The 13,433-nt window shown below is 39.4% G+C and overlaps 2 protein-coding genes across 4 annotated transcripts; both read left to right on the top strand.

Moving 5' to 3' along the window:
* The first annotated feature begins 74 nt into the window (after positions 1-74).
* Positions 75-2,716, top strand: lsm14b (LSM family member 14B). Its single transcript, XM_087833982.1, has 8 exons — positions 75-241; positions 530-693; positions 786-915; positions 1,016-1,234; positions 1,406-1,489; positions 1,599-1,760; positions 2,157-2,286; positions 2,376-2,716. The coding sequence occupies exons 1-8, from the start codon at positions 124-126 to the stop codon at positions 2,497-2,499; spliced, it is 1,131 nt and encodes a 376-aa protein (XP_087690108.1). The 5' UTR covers positions 75-123; the 3' UTR covers positions 2,500-2,716.
* A 1,112-nt stretch (positions 2,717-3,828) lies between these two features.
* Positions 3,829-12,864, top strand: LOC102784650 (calcium-responsive transactivator-like). 3 transcript variants are annotated; one of them, XM_006796481.3, is made up of 11 exons: positions 3,829-3,970; positions 4,689-4,765; positions 4,859-4,943; positions 5,132-5,264; positions 5,700-5,948; positions 6,745-6,909; positions 8,551-8,652; positions 9,167-9,259; positions 9,356-9,475; positions 9,577-9,704; positions 10,907-12,864. In XM_006796481.3, the coding sequence occupies exons 1-11, from the start codon at positions 3,902-3,904 to the stop codon at positions 10,931-10,933; spliced, it is 1,248 nt and encodes a 415-aa protein (XP_006796544.1). In that variant the 5' UTR covers positions 3,829-3,901; the 3' UTR covers positions 10,934-12,864. The 3 variants fall into 3 exon arrangements, with proteins under 3 accessions (XP_006796544.1, XP_006796546.1, XP_006796545.1); XM_006796483.3 differs by lacking the exon at positions 5,700-5,948; XM_006796482.3 differs by lacking the exon at positions 8,551-8,652.
* Positions 12,865-13,433: the final 569 nt, after the last annotated feature.

Genomic DNA, 13,433 nt, shown 5'->3' with positions numbered 1-13,433 from the left:
GTGCTTCAATCAGGTCAGCTGTGTACGCCTATAAATTGTTTCCGGTTTTACTAGGACTCGAAATGTGCCGCGTGATGAGTCTTTATAGAAGTTTATAGCAACGGCCCCGGATATTCTCGAGCCATGGCTTCGAAGCCATACATTGGCTGTAAAGTATCACTCCTCTCAAAAGCCCAAAATCGTTATGAAGGGATTTTGTATACTATTGATGCAGCGAACAGCACAGTAGTTCTGGCAGGAGGTGAGTTATTTAGCTATCAGTGTTCTTGAAAATCTGTCAGCGTTTCAAAAACTTGCTTTTTAAAATTTTTTCACCTTTTCTAGTTATTGTCATTTAATCTTAGCTGCTGGCAAAGTTTCTGGGCTGCCTTTGCTCATAACAGCCATCCCTCAAGAGTCTCTCCATCTAAAGCAATGCATTATCAGGGACTGTAACATCTAGTCCGTTTAACTGAATTGGAAAGAAACTGGGCAAGTGAAATATGGGTGGAACTTTCCTAACTTTATCCATTGTTTTTCTTTTCACTAGTCAAATGTTTTGGAACTGAGGGACGGACAACAGATAGGCCAATGTCACCCAAAGATGATGTCTATGAGTACATTACTTTCCGGGGAAGCGATATTAAGGATATTACACTGGGTGAACCTCCAAGGTATCACCATGGCCTGCCTCAGGATCCTGCAATAATACAGGTGTACAAAAACTGCTTGGTTACACCCTCCTTCTAAAAACAGACTAAGTATTTATATGTGTGTTTAAACATTAACATATTTGGTTTATCCAGACCTCCAGTTCAGGCGCTTCAAGCATCCAATCTACCGTTGGATCACTCAGCCCCTTAAGGATGCCTGCCTACAACCAGGTTGCTGCTAGCTCTCTGCTTAATCAGCAGTATGTTGCAGCTCTCGGCCTTGGTAAATCAATGACAGCAAGTTTCTAACAAGTTAAGTGACTAAAAAAAACTAATTTTAAATGGGTTCTTTCTATACTACACACTTTGTATCCTTCACCCAGGGCCTTTACTTCAAGGCTTACTTGCTCAAAGAGGTCCCATGGTGGAAAAGGCTGTTCAAACCGTCAGTGTAAAGACATTTAGGCAGAGGAGAGGTGCGAGTGGATCCCACCAGCAGGAGCAACAAGAAGAACAAGGGCAGCAGCAGCAGCGGAATAGGAGGCAGCCCAAGGGGACGAGAGGAACAAATATTCAAACCACAAGGGTCACTGAAGCCACCAGTAAGTAAACAATGTTGCAGCAATGAGAAGGACATGCTGTTAAACTACTGTGATGTTTCCCTAAGTGAAACAGGTTGATTAACTGTGGAGGAGTATGTATGTTATGGGGTATTTTTCTAGGCAGCTACATGCACTTAAAACTAAGTGTAGCTGTTGTGGGTGTCTTTGCAGTGCAATCAGACCCAAGTGGATCCACTTCTCAGGACAGTCAGCAGCAAAATGCTGAAACCAGGCCACCTGCTAGAAAAAGACAAGGTATTAAACATGCAAGTTTCCAGTAGACTTGAAAATCAGAAAGGACATCCTTGTATACAAAACAAACTTGAGGTGCACTTAATAAAAAAATAAATAATAATAATCTTAGGACCTCGACGGCGCAGGAACCGCAGAAGAGGCCAGCTGATGGTGGCTAATGCTCCATCTCCCACCCTTAAATTTGACACAGACTTTGATTTTGATTCCTCAAACGCGCAATTCATTAAGGAGGCGCTTGAGGAGAAGTTCCAGGAGAGGCTGACTCTGAAAGGTTGGTTATCAGCTGAAGTTGCCAACAATGCACCACTTTATTTTTCTTTTTTTTCTTTTTTTTTTTTTTAAATCACCTGCTTTGTCAGTTAATTCTCTTTGAAGGAATGTTGTCAATTTAAAGGTATGCATTATTAATGTTGTGGCATTTTCATGGAAGTTGTGCTCTCATGTAACTCTGTTTGAATGAGTTAAAGGTGTGGTGACAAAAGTTAATTTTTGAATAGAAGTAAATTTGCATTCAGGTAAAATAAGCCTTCTAATGCCATGTTTCTCTCTGGCCTATATATAAACATTTTTAGTGGTTGTTGTGGGGTTTTTTCTTTTTTTAATAAATGCAATAGCTGAAAATCAGGGAATTGGTCTGTCCTTCCACTGTCAGTACTTCTGTTTTCAGATGGGAATTCTGAGGGAAGGGAAACGGAGGGGTTGCAGCTGACTTCAGGGGAGGATCGTTTTGGTCCAAAGTGCTACTATGACAAAGCAAAGTCTTTCTTTGACAACATCTCATCTGATAATGGGCTCAGGTAATCAGCTGACACTCTTTGTCTTATATAAAAGCTGGTCTTTGTACAGATATGTGCTCATGGCTATTTATGTACATCAATGGTTTCAGACTGACGTGGGCAGAGGAGCGAAAGCGCAATCTGGAGACCTTTGGTGTCCCTGGGCGTTTCCTGAGGGGCCAAGGATTCAGAGGTGGATATACCAGAAGAGGACGAGGTGCTGCTCGAGTCTAACTCAAAGAAATGCAACTGGGCGGCTGTACAGATCAGTTTCATACAAAGGCAGTAGAGTAAAGCCACCTTGAATGATTTCGTACCCTATTTCTGTTTCTTACAGTGAGTGGAAGGTACTGGATCCCCTGTAAGAATCTTGCCCCCTTTTTCTTGACAGACCTTTTGATGTTTAGCACAGCAAAGAAATAATAAGGGCAATAGTGAAGGCTGTATTGCATTTGGAAGAGGTGCTATGCTGTGCATGTTTGTTTACGGTCTGTTTACTGGGATACGTGATGGAACTAAGCCATCATTATTACAGCTGTGCTGTAACCAGTCAAAACGTCTGTCATTAAAAAGTTTAACATTATTTCTTTGACATTTGACCTTGTTTTTAATGTGGGTAAAATTTACTCCAAAAGGTTTTTGTTTTGTTTAAAAGGGGGGGGGGGGGGGGAGAAACATGAATGCTTCAGTTTCTACTTTTGTTTGCTACTTGCACATTTGTAAATTCTTGCTTTTGCCTTTTGGGAGTATTAATCAGATTTGTCCATTCAATGTTGCATAGTATTAATAATGAACTAAACGAGCTTTCAGACTTGAGACTTAATTTGGTATAATCAAGGGAATGAGTTGAATGTAAATAAAAATGGATGTGCTGATACACCTGTTATGAGACTAAAAGACATTTTGTTGCACAAGTAAGCATTTAAAAATTCTTAGTTGTACAATCCTAATTATAAATCTGGGATAGTATCTGTGTTCTATGGCTGTTTCTTTGTCCTTTTAAGAAGGATCACTCCTTTAAACAACGTTTGCAATATATTCAAGATTCGATTATATAAACTGGCAATAAATAAAAATTTAAAAAGAGTAAATGTCTCACTGAATTATAAGATTACACGTTCCCTGATTCACTACTTGGAGGGGCAAGTGCGGTTGTAAAAAGTGTAAACACTCCACAGTGAACGGTGGGATTCCCACATTTCCTGAAATGCTGAAAGCAACTTTGGCTACAGCTGATCCTTAAAGCTTTTGCGCACTGGGCAGCGTGTGCTCCAAGCAGACTGCTTTCTTGAATCAAACGATACCCCGTCTACAGTGAGGGAAAGTGGTAGGCTACTCACTGCCTGGACTATACCAAAATCTGAGGGAGAGGGATTTGTCCCTTACCATCATATCCTTTTATATGCATGTAATTATTTGCACGCAGATAATAAATAATAGCTTAAGGGAAATCCTCTGTTTAATGCCATTCAGATAAGTCAAGTGTTTTCTAATTTTCCATCTATCGCGACATGGCTCTGGTTTGGTCAGTACCCCTATTCCTAGTAATGGAGAAACTATGTAACCAAATAGAAGGCTGCGCTCGAGATAATAAATATTAGAATAAAAGCGGCTCTTTTATTTCCCATATGACAAAATGTCGGTGGCGTTTTCATCGGCGCGCCCCAGAAGTAAAGGGGAGGTGACACAGCAAACCATTCAAAAGGTAAAAATATCCTAAAACGTCGCGACATTTCTATTTAGATATTCTAGCATGGGAGTATGTGATCCCCCTCCAGTGCAGAGAAAGTAGCCAGTGGTGAATATCAAAGAAATGGCAACTGGTATTGTAACGTTACAGTCAATTGAAGGTGCGAACCAAACAAAGCCATCGCGGTGATGTAGACGAGCGCTCGGCTTAACGCCGGCTGGATCTCTGCTTTCTTGGTGATGCTGTCTGTCATCCTCGCAGATATTTTCAGACGAATGGGAATATTTCAGTGTGAGAAATTGGAAATCAGCTTTATATTTCCTCGCAAGATGGTTAACAAGAATTCTCAAAGCAGCAGCTCTGCCCTGGTGTTTAATTAAGTAGGCTATAGATTGAAATTGAAGGCAGGTGTTACAGTATATGTCCTAGGGCACCGCTTTTATCCTTGATTGAACCGTTTAGCGCGAAAGTAAAACGTAAACCCTATCCTTGAAAGCCAGACTTCCAAACGGCGTCCTAAATAAAGACAGTGAAAAATGAGTTCTTCTTTTGGCTCTGTTATATAAAAAGAAAATGAAAAAGATGACCCAGAAAAAAACAGTCAAGGGCTGGATAAAGTTCTGAGAATCAAGCACAGCACTGTTTTAATAGAGTATTTGTTAGTTAATAATTTACTATACACTTATAGGACTTCAGATACAGTGGAATGAAGTTGTTTTATTATTTTCCAAAGATGCTGGATGAAAATCATCATTTAATACAGTGCATAATGGATTACCAAAGCAAAGGCAAGACGGCTGAATGCACACAGTAAGTGTTTTTTTCTTTCCTCCCTGACCAGTACCTGCTAAATATCAAAGCATAGCACAATTAAGACTGGTTTTCTTCTTCTTCTTCTTCCAGGTATCAGCAGATCCTGCACAGAAATCTTGTTTACTTGGCCACAATAGCTGATTCAAATCAGAACATGCAGTCATTACTACCTGCGGTAAGTGTGATTTGTGACTCCAGTAATAGCAACTATGAAATATAATATATATATATATACACTGTGTCCACTGGGAAAATAGAACATTAATAGAAAACAGAAAATAAATAAATACAGTGTAAAAAAAAATGAACTGCATATCATTTATGATTGCCACTACTTTAAATATTACGTCTCTACACCTTTAGCCTCCGACTTCCAGTATGTCTTTGGGTGCTGGAGGGATGGGCCAGAGTGGGGGACATGCTCAAAGTAACCTCAATGACAACATGGGACCAGCACTGCCCCCGACATCAATGATGCAGAGCCAAATGAGTAATGGTGAGAGTTAATTGCATTATACAGTTTTACAGATAAGCCCTGAATCACTTATTTCAGCCCAAAGATGCCTCCCGATTTTGTTGTCTGTCCAGTGTCTTGCTTGCTCGTCTGATTCTGACTTAGTTGCATGTTTGTCTGCAGACACAGTACCATGTCTTGTCTGCCACAGTGCCCGCACTTCTATATTGCTTCATTGCCTTTAAGTATCTGTGGTTTTAAGTTCAGCCAATGAGTCAGATTGTTTCACAGTTATGTTACTATGTTCCCTCTTCTTGTGAAAAAATATACACACATCCTTAACATGCGTTACTCTACCTTTGTTCAACCATGCACGTCTCCTGTGACGATGAACTGAATGTGGGGCCGTGGTTAACATGATATGGCACCACAGGGGAATGTGTGGTGGCTGCTCTGACTGTGCGTGTGTGTTGTCAGGGCCCAGCCATGCCCCCATGCAGCAGCAATCTGGTCAGGTGCAGTCGGCTATTCCCTCCACCTCCCTCAGCCTGCCAGCAAGCAGCTATGGCAGCTCGGTCCCTGGGTACAGCCACGCTGCGCCCTCCTCCCAGGGCAGCATGATCCAGGGCCCTGGGCCTGGTTATGGCTCTTCCTCCTCTTCTTCCTCCACATCCTCATCCTCTTCTTCCTCCTCCCGCAGCAACCTCAACATGCATTCCAACCAAGGTGAGCCAGGTATCGTAAAACCCAGTCATCAGGAATTGGTCTCTAAACCATCATGATCTGATAGTCAGGAGTTACCATCTCTCGAGATGCAAGATGCCGTACTTGTTTTTTACTTGTTTATGTGTATTATACAAGATTTGGCATTTAGAGGATGGGAATGATGAAAATAATCTTTTCAAGTTTTCAGGGTGAAATACTGTACATGGTAAATAAGTAAAACAGTTGGATGATGACCTCTGAAGCTGTGCCCCTTTTGAGCTTGCATAAAAAATATGCTTGCATGCATATCTTAAATTTTCCTCCTGTGTAACAGACAAATACGAAACACATTCAGTTCATCAGTGAGGTGTCCTGCCTCCCTCCTTCTTCCCTTTGCTTCAGGTTTAACTTCTCCTACTTTTTGAGATGCACCCCTTCTTTCCCTGGATGTCCGTGTGTATTTATCGCACTTCTGTTAATGCGCTGACTTCGCTGGCTTTGTTTACACTTAAAGCAGCATCTTGAAAGCATTTCTTTAAAGATATTTTTTTAAAAGACCCTTGACTGCTGTATGCTATGGATCCCTTTTGGCTTTCCCCCTGTGTCCTGATTGCCTTGGACCTCCTTCTACATTTGTTTGTTTGTGTAACTATACACATTTCTGTCAGGCTCAGATCTGGAAATTCTGCTTATGCTCCAGAAGGCTGTGCATTCTGGAGCATAAGCAGAATTTATCAGCATTATAAATGAAGTTTATCTCTATATATTAATGTACAAGATCTCCCCCTCCCCCCAAATAATCCCACCTCCTCCACAGTCTCCATGATGCACCAGCAGTCTGCCACACCACACTACTCCTCAGCCCAAGCTGGGGGGCAACATTATCAGGGACAGCAGGCTATGGGCATGATGGGTCAGGGCAGTCAAGGAAACAGCATGATGTCTCAGAGGCCCATGGGATCCTACCGCTCTTCTCAGCAAGGTAGGTGGCAAGATTTCTTTACGCTGCTTTGGTATGGCTGTTGTTTCAGTGAGTTTATTTGGACTGATTTGTGTACTTATGTACACTTGTGTGGGTGGGTGGGTGGGTTTGAGCACCTGAATGTCTGGCGAATAGTTTTCCAGGTCTTCCAAGTGTGGCGGTGGTTGCCAGTATCTAAGTTTTGAGATGGATTGAGATGAAAGCCATGGTTGCTGCAAAAGCCCCTGATAAGTAGGTAGTATTGGTAGTATGATGTTCCAAGATTATAAAACGAGAGTGATATTAGACATCTGGAATTGTGTAGGCTCTAGTTGCCTTCCTGTAACTTTAAGAAGTAGCCTGGAGATGTATCACTTGTGTCACATTAAGTTCCCATCTCTGTAAATCACTTAACTTGCAATGTCAGTGCGTGCCTAATAATAGCTCCACTCTGTCCCTTTGTGTCTTTCAAAGGGTGCAGGCTTTGAAGGCATGTAGTAACTTAGATTTAGAAGAAGGATGTGATACTAATTCCAGTGCAACAGGCCGTACCCTATTGCATTATAGTGTGAAGTGCTTCCAGATAGATGTGTGTTACAGGAATATTGTGTCCACGGTTAAGCTGTGTGGATTTTCCACCAGACTTTGGTTGTGCAGCAGCTGGAAGGGATATTTTGATTATCTATAGCTAATTGGTCATATCTGGAAGTGCAAAAGACATGTACAGTTGTGGTGAGAAGTTTATATGCACTCATCATGGACATGGGTGTCATGGTAATCTGGGGTTTTAAATGATTTGAATGATTTCTCTGAACTGTTCTTGGAATGATTGTACAGCAATCAGTTGTCTTTAGTGCACGTGTTGTTAATTTAATGAAACTGAAACCAAATATTAGTGTGGATGTATGTATATATTGTAACCTGTCTGAACCTGTGTGAATCTGAATTTATTGAATTAAAGGTGTATGTTGTACAATCATTCCACCCCAGAAAAATCATCAAAACCCTGAAATTTGCATGACATCTGCCCATGGTGAGTGAATATAAACTTCTGACTACAACTGTATGTTTTAGATTGCTTTGGTATGAGTGCATTCTGTGATTCTGCCCATCTTTGTATGGAATTTTTGGCTTTGTTGTAGATTGAAAGGAGATTAGACTATGCTGACTTTTGCTGCAGTTTTCAGAGTTCTTGTTATTTTGTAATTTTTTTATTCTCTAAGATCCAGTTCAGATAAAAAAAAACGGAAGTGGAATCTGGAGTTTCTGCACACCACCGCCAAACAAATCCTAATTTTCCAGAATAACAGACCTTCTGTACTTCACACTTTATCTTCAAAAATTGCATATCATGAATTTTTCATTCAACCAAGCAGTGCAATTGTTTCATTCAATTACTATATCTAAAATTTGGGTAAAAAATAAATCTTCCTTCATATTATTTTTATTTAATATTATCAATTTAATCTATTGAAAATCATTTTCAGTGACTTGTACAGTACTCTATTTACACATAAGTTATAAAAACATCATTACTGTAATATTAATTATTTTTATTTTAAGCTATTTTTAGTTCTCTTGGCCACAGCCACTTAGTGTCCAACACATGGCCAGTTGGTTTGACCAGTTGTTTAACCAATCATGGTCTTACCTGTCTTGCAGGATCTGCACAGCAGTACATGGGACAAGACGAGTTCTACGGAGAGCAGTATGGACACACTCAGAGCTCCAGCGAGCCCATAAACCAGCAGTATTACCCTGATGGTAATCATGCACATCCATAAACTTCATACACACAGCTTTCAAACACACAACCCCCATTGTAGGTCATTCCATTTCCCTTTAGCACTGTCCTACAGGCCTGAGCCAGATTTATTGCTGAAGCTCTTCCTCCCAACTTTTCATTGTGGGAGACAAAAGTAATGAAAAAAAAAAATTGAAAACTCTGAGATTGGTCTATTTTCTGCCACTGTGTCTGTGTCCATACTGTCCCCTTTGGTGTGCCGAAATTTCAGATTTCAGAGAGCGATATAGCAGCGTGTCACAGAGAGAGCTCAAACTTCATCTGGGGTGTTTTTGTGTTTTTTTTTGAAAAATGCTTTGTGTTGCAGTTGAAGTGAAAAGGCTGGCAAAATGGTGTTCGTGTGTAAATTTGTTGACAGACATTTATTATGAATGTTTCAGCTGCAACCTGCAAATAATAACTTCTTTTTCGTCTGTCACTGGATTTTGCCTTAGCAGAGGAGTTTTTGCATGTGTTGAATCGTGTTCTCTGCAGGTCACGGGGAGTATTCATATCAACAGTCCTCATATGGGGAACAAGGGTATGATAGATCATTTGATGAATCCTCACAACATTACTATGAAGGAGGTAATAACATTTCGTAATTTAAATTGCATTTCTATATTTTATTGTTTAAATAAATACTTAACTATAGTAATGTGCATCTGATATGTCTACCTCCAGGTAACTCTCAGTACAGTCAACAGCAGGCCCAGTATCAACAGAGCTCTGGCCAGCAGCAAGCCTTCAGCCAACAGCAGTACTCTTCTCAACAAGGCTACAGTGGACAGCCCCAGGGATATGGTGAGAGTGACTCATACAGTCGTTTTTGTGCATTCAGGCAAATTTAAACACGCACATAAAACAACTGAAAACATCCACCTAATTGAACTCCTGTGCTACAGGTCCAGTCCAGGGAGGATCGTCTCAATATTCTCAGTATCAGCAGAGTCAAAGCCAACAGTATGGATCCTACCGATCTTCCCAGGGAGGCCCTGGAGCGCAGACGCAGAGGCCGTTCTCTTATGAACAGGTACATGAGATGTTTTAACTTAAAGCAAAATGTATGTATTATTTAGGTATAGACATACTGGCACAAGTCTGTGCATGAAACAAGAGTAATAAAATAACACAGGACCTTGCTAGACCCCCTTTGTCTCAAAGGATTGTAATTGAATTTGACCATGATCTAAAACACTGTTTCCTGTTTCCTTATATAATTACACAAAGCAACAGAAAATCAGATTCATGTAGGACCAGTGAAGTAAAAAAAGATGTTGTAGTGTGTGTCTGTTTTAGTACTAATAGAAACGTATACTCTGAAAGCACCATGCAGACAGTTGTGGTCAGAAGTTAAGTTACATGCATTCGTCATCAGCATGAATATGGTGTAACTGTTCATTTCCCACGGTGGAGAGCATGCATCTTTAATGACTTAAAAAACAAGAATTGGGTGCACATCTTTGAAATTATTTTTGGGTCTTCTGTAATCCACACAGGCTCAAAATGTTATATACAGACTAAAATATATACCTACATCTCCAGTAGTATTTGGTTAAATGTTCTTTAGCAATTTGCACCTCAACCAGACACTTCTAGTAGCCATCAACAAGCTTCTGACATAATCCAAGTTCAGTATTTGGCTGCTGTCATTGGCAGAACTGGTGGAGTTCATTTAAATTGGCTGGTTTCCCAGCAGAGAACCTTTAAAGCATAGTCCAAAGATTTTCAGATTTTCAGATTCCAGTTCATTTCATGTTTGAACCTTGGGATTTCCCTGGGTTGTTTCTGAATATCCTAAACAGTTTCCTCTCATCTGAGGGTGACATTTTGGTCTTCTTCCAGATCCTGGCAAAGTAGTGACACATCTGAATAATTTATATTTATTTATAATTGTTTGAATTAATGATCCTGGAATCTACAGTTGTTTTGAATTGGTTCTAAGAGACCTTCCCAACTTGATTAAATCTACAATTCTCCTTTTTAGATCTCCACTTTAGAGTTTCCCAGACATTTCCCACTGTTTTAAGTATCGGTCTACATCTTGAAGATGTATGTTATAGTCATTCCACCAAAAAGAACAGTTCAAAAAATAACTAAAAACCAAATATTGTCTTTAAATTTATGCCCATGATGAGTATATGTAAATGTCCAACCACAACTTTAAGCAGTATATAAATAAATAACTAAATAAATAAATAAATCCAATTAAACATATATTTTTTCTAATTTCAGGGCCAATATGGAAATTATCAGCAATGAGGCACCACAATGTTTTGCTGGTGGAAGAAAATGTGCGATGGAACATTCAACAGTAATGAACTGGGCTCAGCTATGGATTAGATCAGGCTGCCATCAGATTTATTATCCTCTCATTAATCATCATTCTAGCTAAAATAATTAATCCAGTCAAATGTGATGCTTCCCTCCTCCGTTTTAATTTCAACAGGGTTGTAGCTGGTTGTGGTGCTTGCAAAACCAAGGCAGTTAATGTAACCATTCTATACAAGCTACTAAAAAGGGCGCTGTGGAGTTGTCACATGCACCTCAGCCACATGCACAAATAAACTTGTTCTCTGTCCCCTACCTTTATTGTTTTAAGAGCTTTTGATGTTATTTTATTTTTGGTGCACAGCGCAAGTGAGACTGTGGGACTACAAAAAAAAGCTAATTAGCCTTGAAGAGAATATTCTTTGATATTTGATAGAAGACTATAAATCTTGCTCTTATTCCTGGTATAGACACTGTTATATCTCATGGTACATCCTTAAAAAAAAGGTGAAAATGTTGGTCGTTAAACCTGACTTGATCATGGGGTTTGTCTGTGTTAGTCAAACTGTGATGTGTTGCTGTGTGGTATAACATTATGTGTTTTCACTCTCTACATATGTCTTGCTGAGGTAATCGACATAATAGATAGTTGACAGACGAAAACTTAAAAATGTGTATCATTGTCCATGATAATCTTACATCGTGGTAGTATTTTTGACACTATATTTTGAGTGGCATCGCTCTGCGCCGGCTTATAGCGTCTGTGCAGAGGTAAGGAGTGTTGCGCTCTGATGCCATAAAGTAATGATTTTTACATAAAATTGCATTGCCACTTTGTCTGCACTTTATTTTACAGTGACAGTGTATGTATTGTCTAATATTTTGTATCGTAGCGTGATTCAGGCTGTTTTTAAGAGATGATACTCAAAAAGCCAAAGTAACACAGGAACAGAACAGTAACATGTCCTGCACCTCAACTTCAATAAGTGCAATACACTCAGCTCCGTCAGTCATGTTGAGGTTGGCTCTTACGGTGAACTTTACGTGATTATATGTCGTTTTTTTGTTTGTTTGTTTGGTTTGTTTTTTTTACATACAGCTGTGATAAAGACAGAGATCGTTTGTCTCAAGTTATTCAGTGTTATGTTACAGGAAAAGAACAGAATGTGATAGACTATTTAAGAATATTACTTCTTTATTTACGTGACTTAGAGGCAGATATGTGAATATATCAAACATAAATCTTACTACTTTAGCAGTTTTCTTTTTTCTTTGTAAATTTTTTTATTGCTATTATTTGTATTAGATCAAGGAATTCATGTACTAAAAATAATACAATTGTTGCAGCAGTATAATTTTTGTACATGTACAAGAATTTACCTTTTTCATATTTATTATCGATCTATCTATCTGCAAGTTATTTCTTTGTTTATTTAGTTAAAAAGAAATCAGACAACTTTTTTTATTTTATTTCTGTGGTTGTGAGGGTCCAACTTAGCAGTATTCTGTTATAACATCTTGTTGTAACTCAACTTACCTCAGAGGGGAAGAATAACGCAACAACTGTGGTCATTCTGCAGGGGTTATCAAGGATGGGAGATACCTGGCTGTCAAACAGCTGATTAACTATGTACCACTCAACACTGACAATCACAGGCGTCTCTAAATTGGTATCAGTTTCTCATTTTTACTGTGAACCAAACATGTGCGGCAAGTCGTTTTCCAGTTCTACGTAGTGTGTCATCACTCATGGGTGGTATGCCTTGTTAGTGTGCGTGTCGGTGTGTGTGGATGTGCGAGAAGGAGAGTTTGATGTGCATAATCCAAATATGAATGTTATCTACTTATCTATTGTAAGACTGCATCGCCTGATCTTTTCTGCTGTCTTTTGTTACTATTTGCTATACAAAAATAAATTGACATTCACCTTTTGTGTGTCTGGATTTTGTCATCTGAACATGAGTCAGAGATTCTTTAATATTTCATTGTATGCTCATTAGTCACTTCATTGGGCACACCTGTTCTTCAGATTACTAGGCAATAACTCAGTGCATCACAGAATTTAGACAACTTAATATGCTCAGGTTTAAGCCAAGCATCAGAGTGAGGAAGAAAGGTGATTTTTTTACTTTGTAGTTGCTGGTGCCTGGTGGGCCATCTCTAGGGTTTCCAAAGAAGGGTCTCAAAAAGAGAAAATATCCAGCAAAGAGCAATTCGGAGTAAAAATGTCTTCTTGTCGCCAGAGAAGAATGGGCAGACTGCTTTGAGCTAAGAGGAAGGCAGCTTCTTAAATCTATTCAAAGAAGAAGGCAATTTTAAAGGCAAAAGGGGGTTTCAACCTGGTACTTGTAAGGTTTACTTAATAAAGTCTCCATCATGTGTAGATTGCAACATGGTTAGGTCACAACCAAACTTCAGGAGCCCTTTTTTTTTTGTTAAGGTAGACACATTTTAGAGTTTTGAGTTGAAAATATGAATTCTTTGGCGGTTA

This window comes from Neolamprologus brichardi, chromosome 20, assembly GCF_056152115.1.
Source record: "Neolamprologus brichardi isolate AB-2024 chromosome 20, ASM5615211v1, whole genome shotgun sequence".
Lineage (NCBI taxonomy): Eukaryota > Metazoa > Chordata > Actinopteri > Cichliformes > Cichlidae > Neolamprologus > Neolamprologus brichardi.
Note: the sequence above shows the minus strand (reverse complement) of the source record. Positions and strands in the feature narration are given on the sequence as shown.